General features: G+C 47.9%; 1 protein-coding gene across 1 annotated transcript in view; it reads left to right on the top strand.

The window, feature by feature from the left end:
* Nucleotides 1-7,221, top strand: part of Mocos (molybdenum cofactor sulfurase) — a 48,570-nt gene that overhangs the window by 10,666 nt on the left and 30,683 nt on the right. The window contains exons 3-5 of the mRNA XM_021214997.2: nucleotides 200-266; nucleotides 1,955-2,596; nucleotides 6,316-6,392. Of these exons, the coding sequence (XP_021070656.1) occupies nucleotides 200-266; nucleotides 1,955-2,596; nucleotides 6,316-6,392 (786 nt within the window). The remainder of the gene's footprint in view (nucleotides 1-199; nucleotides 267-1,954; nucleotides 2,597-6,315; nucleotides 6,393-7,221) is intronic.

Consider the following 7,221-nt stretch of genomic DNA (forward strand, 5'->3'; position numbering starts at 1 on the left):
TTTTTTTTTTTTTTTTTTTTTTTTTTTTTTACACACTTAGCATGGTTTTGACGTTCATTCCTGTAATAGCCAAGTTTGTTCTTACTCACTGTATGGGGATTGCTGTATTTTGCCTGTCTGTCTGGAGGGAGAAGGCTTGGAAGGGACAAAGGGAGAGACCACATTCTGACTCTAAGACTTTGTCTCTGCGACTTGCCAGGTAATCCTCACAGCGGGAACATCACCAGCAAACTCACGCACGACACTGTGGAGCAGGTCCGCGACAGGTGAGCCACGGGGATGCCTGCCTAAGCAGCTGCCTAGGGGGACAGACTTGCTAGTAGCCGGCCACACCACTCAGAACTTCTGAGATGGTTTCAGAGAGAATTCAGCTAAGAAGCAACACATGTATGAAAATAACCTCAGGTCAGAAGACAGAGGGCAAGAGTAAGTACAATATGCATTGGTAAACACAAGATGGTGGCTCTGGATGGGGGCTGGGGTGACAGGAGTGACCTATGGTCCCCACTATGTCTTCAGAAGGAAGCACAATTCTGGTTTTCCTATTGGTAGGTTATTTTCTTCGGCCTTTTTGTGTATTCATAACCCTCTTAATCACTTTGAGAGAGGGCATCGCGTAGCTTGCCTCTAACTCTATCTGTAGCAAGGCCGGCCATGGACTCATAATCTTCCTGCCTTCACCTTCCAAGTGCTGCCACACTCAACTTGCCCATGGTTTTGACGAGTCCTTGCATGGTAGGGAGTTAACTGTTCTCCATGTATTATAACTGGGTTGTGATAAATAATCTTTTCACATGGTTACTTAAACCAACAGAATTCAAATGATTTCAAATTTGAATGTGCTCTCAGGGCACCAGCAGTAAAGGCAATGCTGGAGCGATGGCTCAGAGGTGAAGAGTGTTAACTGCTCCTGCAGAGGACCGAAGTCTGCTTCCCAGCACCCACAAGGTGGCTCACAACCATCTATAATGAGTTCTGGGGAATCTGGTGTCTTCTTCTGACTTCCATGGGCACTTACATACATAGTGCGTGTGTATGTGTGTGTGTATTCAGGCACACACTTAGAAAAACACTAAACAAACGAATAAATATCTTTTAAAAATTCATTCATTAAAATTACGTAGGGGAGGTAAAAAGATAAATGCATTTTCAAATAATAATGAGGTTGTTACAGATTTAAAACATTGTCTATGTTTATTTATTTTATTTGATGTGTATGAGTGCTTTGCCCACATGTATATGTGTGCATCATTTTCATGTCTCATATACACAGGAGTCAGAAGAGGGCAACAGGACCCTTGGGACTGGAGTTACAGATGGTTGTGAGCTACCAGGTTGGTGCTGGGATTTGAACCCAGGTCCTCTGTGGAAGCAAGAAATGCTTTAAACTGCTGAGTCATCTTCACAGTTCCCTTAAAGATTTCTTTAATAATAGTATAATTTATTTATTAAGATGCATTGGTCCCATACCTGAGGCCACCACGGAACTTACTATGTATGCTGGAATTTCTTTTTTTCTTTTTTGGAGCAAGGCTTCTTGTGTCTTGGACTGGCTCTGAGCTCACTAGATTGCTGAGGATATTCCTGACTTTTCCATCTCCTTCCTGCATTCTGGGTAATACCATTATGTAATACTGGGGACTGAGCCCAGGGCTCTTGTGTTGTAGGCACGCTTCAGCCTCAACCCTATGTCCTAGATTTCTGCTGTGTCCAAGCAGAGATGGGACTCCAGAGGTAAGAAGTTTAAATCCTTCTCAGGAATTCAAGGTTATCTTTAGCTAAATAGAATGTTCAAGGCCAGTCTGCATGCATGACTTCCTTTGCCCTGCCCTTTATACCACAGTGGCCGAGCAGTCCTGGAAGGTAGAGATGCCCTCCTGAATAGACCTGAAACAACTTGGAAACCTTGTGCTTGACAAAGCAGAGCCCGCTGTGACATTGTGCTTCTTTCCAGGATCCTGACCCACTTTCACACCACCCCAGAGGACTACAGCGTGATCTTTACAGCCGGGAGCACGGCCGCTCTCAGGCTCGTGGCAGAGGCGTTCCCATGGGTGTCCCGGAGCCCAGAGAACAGTGGGAGTCACTTCTGTTACCTCACTGACAACCACACCTCTGTGGTGGGAATGAGGAAGGTGGCTGCAGCCATGAGTGTCACATCCACCCCAGTCAAGCCAGAGGACATGTGGTCAGCGGAGGGAAAGGGTGCTGGAGCCTGTGACCCCGACTGTCAACTTCCACACCTCTTCTGTTACCCAGCTCAGAGTAACTTTTCGGGCACCAGATACCCATTGTCATGGATAGACGAGGTCAAGTCTGGGCGGAGGAGCCCTGTGAATGCACCCGGGAAGTGGTTTGTGCTCCTCGATGCAGCCTCCTATGTCAGCACTTCCCCCTTGGATCTGTCAGCACATCAGGCTGACTTCATCCCCATCTCCTTCTATAAGATCTTTGGGCTCCCCACAGGCCTGGGTGCTCTGCTAGTCAGTAAGCACGTGGCTCCTCTGTTGAGGAAAGGCTACTTCGGAGGAGGGACTGCAGCTGCCTACCTTGCAGGAGAGGACTTTTACATCCCAAGGTCATCGGTGGCAGAAAGGTAACCTTGCCATGGGGTGTCCTGCGTCCTTCACTAAGGCAAACTGGCATGTGTGACCTATAAGATTGTGTAAGGGGAACCCAGGACTGGAACACAGGTTAAGGAAGTTTGATGGCATCGGTAGGACAGTCTGGGGTGGGGCTCAGATCTGGGTGGCTCTGTGAGCTCTCTGCCCTGTGTGTAACTTCTTCACCGAGGTGGAGAAACGGATGGGCAGATAAGAGCTGCAAGAGGAAGGAGCCCGCAGGAAAGAAACGGTGCCAGGCTTTGGCCTCAGAGCACCCGGGAGAAATCGATCGGCAGCGATCCGCAGTACAGCGATCTGCGGTTATCCTAAAAGATGCTACTCTGAACACATGAGCACACAGCTCACAGCAACCCCAATTTCCCAGTGCCCAGAGTGGACCCTGCTTAGCTCCTCAGCAAGAGTTAACCAAACCCAAACAAAGCCAAAACCTGAGGAGCAGTGTTGGTGGCGACCTCCGGGAGTCAGGCTGAGAGCGGTTACCAAGAATATAGGGCAGGCTGCCACTTGTCTTCCAGAGCCCGGGGCCTTCTCCTCAGGCTGTGCGGTAGGCTGTGTGGCTCTTGCTTAGGGCCTTCCTGATGGGGAAGGTGGGACCCAGAATGTCGAACGTGTGGCAGGTCAAAATGGCCACTGACTTGGGAGGACAGTGTAGGGTTGGGGTAGGGATCTAGTTATCTACTTGGAACTTGAGAAGGCCTGAGGGGAGGGTGGCTCAGAGTCACGCTCCATGCACAGCGTCCAGGTGCAGATTCAGGGTCCCACTCTCCTGGCAAGGTCAGTGTTAGCTTGTCACTGGGTCACAGGGATATGGGGTAGTTCCCCACACAGCAGCTGTAGGTACATATGACTTGACCTCTTAACTTTATGCTCTTTTATATAAATAAATGCACACCAGAACATGTTAGGAGGCCGTTGGAAGATTCTTCCATTCAGGACTTCTCCATAGTGAATGCTCTAACGTAGAGTTGTGAGCCTGTGTGGTATCACATTCTTCTCATCCTAGCATTTGGGAGGTGGAGCCAGGAGGATTTCAGTTCAAGATCATTCTTAGCTACACAAGAAATTGAGGCCAGCTGTAGGTCCTTTCCTGTCTCAAACAAACAAAACAAAACAAAACAAAAAACAAAAGCAAAATAAAACTACCCCCCAAAACCAGGAAAGCAGGCTAAAGCCCCCCCTACCCCTAAACTAGGGATGCTAATGTAAGATCTTCGAACCCAAGGGTAGTTGTGCATTATGTAGAGTAACTAAGTGAGAAAAAGAATAGCATTTGTGATATAATGTGTCTCAGTTACTCTTCTATTGTTGCGAACGGACACCACGACCAAGGCTGTTTATAGAAGAGAGCATTCAGCTGAGGGCTGGTTTAGAGTTTCAGAGGGGTTAGTTCATGATCATCATGGCAGGAAGGCTGGCAGCAGGCAAGCAGACAGAACACTGGAGCAGAACCTGAGGGTTTATTCACCAACACCCAGCAGAAAGAAAATGAAACTGGGCCTGACTTTTAAACCTCAAAGCCCACCCCTAGTGACACACCCTCTCCAATGAGGCCACACCTCCTAATCCTTTCTAAAGAGTTCTACCACACGGGGACCAAGCATTCAAACATATTGACTATGGGGGACCATTCTCATCCAAAGCACCTCACAATATAAATAAATTAAAACAAAACAAAACAAAACAAAACAAAAAACTAGGACAAAGACACAGTATGATTAAATCTGGCCGACTAGGGAACCTGAAGGTCTGGAGAAATGGCACCGCTCTAGAGGGTTGACTCCTAGGACTGGCTGAATCAAATCACATTCCTTTGGTTCGGATGGAATCTTTATGGCTAGAGTGTTCTAGATGCCCAGAGAGAAGAGTGTATTACTTGCCTTTTTTTGTTTTTTTTGTTTTTTGTTTTTTTCTGAGACCAGGTTTCTCTGTGTAGTCCTGGCCATCTTCTCCACAAGCCCCAGGCTAGAACTGGAAATGAAAAGCTCAATACACAGGCATAAATGTTGTAGAAATTATTTACCCCCACCTTAGATCATTTAGTTTCCAGATAAAACATACACACGGCCTTTGTACTTACAATAGGCTTTAAACAGCATGAGAGCTGGGCAGATATCTACCTTCTATGCTATTAGAATCTCCTTTCCTATTGATAACCCCGAGTTATTACTATGTTTCATCTGGGCTGCTCTTAATTCCGGTAGGCCAGCCCTCAGGGCCATGCTGTCTTGACTCCTAAGTCATGGCGGCTTCTTTTCCTTCTGTACTTTTCTCTTCCTTGTGGTCCCTCTCTGACCCCCAAGCCCAGGAAATTTCAACTCTACCTATGACCCTTCTGCCTATTAGCTGTTGGCATCTTTATTTACCAATCAGAAATAACTTGGGGCCAGGGTGTACGCGTGGACTCTCATCTCTGGGACAACCAGGCCTTGGGGGCCAAACTTAGCATGACAACAGACAGCAAAAGACCAAACCTCAACGCATAAAGGGTGAATGAACCATGACTTCAGCCTTACAGTCAGGACACAGCTGTTGCCTGCCTCCCTTCATCTGGATGTTTTCGAAAGTTCCCATCGCACCCTTGGAGGTTGTCCATCCCCAGAGGTCACACTTCTTTTTTTGAGATTGGGTCACAAAACCCAGATTAGCCTCCATACTGCTCTGCATCTGAGGGTGACCTTGAACTTGTGGTCCTCCCAATCCTACCCAGGCCGCGTGGGTTTTGCTGAAGTAATGTTAAGGCCACTCAACATTTCTGCCTCGTATCACATCTCCTTCTCTGACATTCTCCTGCCACTGTCCCACATCCTGTCACTCCTGGTGGTGTGCTGAGCTTCTGTGAAGGGCCGTGCAGATTCCCTTTGTAAAATGTGGGAAACCATCACGTCCTCATCTCCTCTTCTCTGACCTCGTCTTAGCCTCCATTCAAACCTTCATTAGATAGGAACCGGCCTCGCGCCGCCTTCTCTGCAATTGTACTGTCCTGCCTTAGGGTGATGGCTATTTGCTTCCTCTGCCTGTGCTTGCTGAGCCTCGACCCTGTTTTATAGAAGGTGATGCTGTGTGAAAGGAACCTGCTTATCAGGTCACGCTGTGTACTTACCGTCTGGAGCAGTGCCCGAGGCACAGTGAACTGTCAGTGATGAGCCAAGGAAAAAACTGATGAGATGTAAACCCAGCAAACGTTTTGGCAATAAGGAAGGCTCAAATCTTTGATAGTAATGAGATTTCCATATTTAACATAAGCCCGTGCTTCCATACATTTTGCAATTAGAGATTCCTTTGTCTCAGGGGTCAGCGGGATCCTCGACTTGATGACTTGTCAGTGGTGCCCTCTTGTGGTCAGAGCTCAGTATTTCAGGAGTTCCCGGCCAGTTTTGTCCAACTTCCTCTTGAGATTTTTGCAAAGTGTGTCTCATTCATGTTTCAAGTCTCATTCATGTCTTTTCGTGCCCTCTGTCACTGCTGCAGCCCACCCTAGGATGTCTGAAGTCGTTTGGAAGGCTGCAGAATTAGTCAGGACCAGAGACGGTCAGATGGGTCTCGGCACGCAAAACTCCTCCCACGGAGGGGAGAGTCAGTTTTGTAAGGAAGCTGTTAACATCACTCAGCCTATGCCCAGCTGTCCTCATCTAGCTCAGAATGTGTTGGCCAGGTGTGTGTTGGCTAAGGGCTGATACCTTGTTCTCTACAGGTTCGAAGATGGCACCATCTCATTCCTCGATATAATAGCGCTGAAGCACGGATTTGATGCTCTGGAGCGCCTTACAGGTCAGTAGACATCTTTACCCAAGTGGACGAAGGCTTTGCTACCTGTGTCCTTTTGAGGTCCCACGTATAGGTGTGGTGCTGCTGAGGGTGAAGAATACAGGGTCTGGGGAAATTCGTGGCATGTGCTAAGTAGCTGGTGTCTACGCTCACAGAAATCTGGTTCTAAACATCTTCAGAACTGCTCTGAGTATACTCCGGAGGGCTCGGGAGGGTTGGTCTTCACCTTTCCAGGCACAACCGCATCTTAACAAGGGTCATGCAAGAAACAGAGATTAGGAACTGCATGGTAGAGGCACAGTCCTGTGACCTGGGTGAGGCATGTCACCAGTCCTGAGGTCTTACCAGCTCTCGCCTGTTTGGACTCTCTCTACAGCCCCACAAGGGAGTTGCTGACAAACCATATTACTCCACAATGGAGTGGATACTCAGAAAGATTGAATGCCTTCCCAGTCTTGCAAGCTGGTACCTAGGAGGGCTAGAATGTAAATCCAGGTCTTGTTAATGCCTGACCTCAAGGTCCCAGCCACTCTGTCTTCCACCATCTTTCATATGATGCATGCTCTTTTTCCTGACAGAGCTCTAGGTGCCTAGACACAGGCAGAAGCCACACTTTCCCATGGGGATGGACATGAAGGCCTGTGACTGGAGTAGTCACAGTATGTCTAGTGAGCCAGGCATCACCTGGGGTGCTATGTTATTAGAAATTCTTTCTAGAGCTTCTAGAACATAGCATTCTCTCTCTCTCTCTCTCTCTCTCTCTCTCTCTCTCTCTCTCTCTCTCTCTCTCCCCCAAGGCAGGGTCTGCTGTGCTCTTTCTGCTATTGTGCTA

Source organism: Mus pahari, chromosome 15 (assembly GCF_900095145.1).
Source record: "Mus pahari chromosome 15, PAHARI_EIJ_v1.1, whole genome shotgun sequence".
Lineage (NCBI taxonomy): Eukaryota > Metazoa > Chordata > Mammalia > Rodentia > Muridae > Mus > Mus pahari.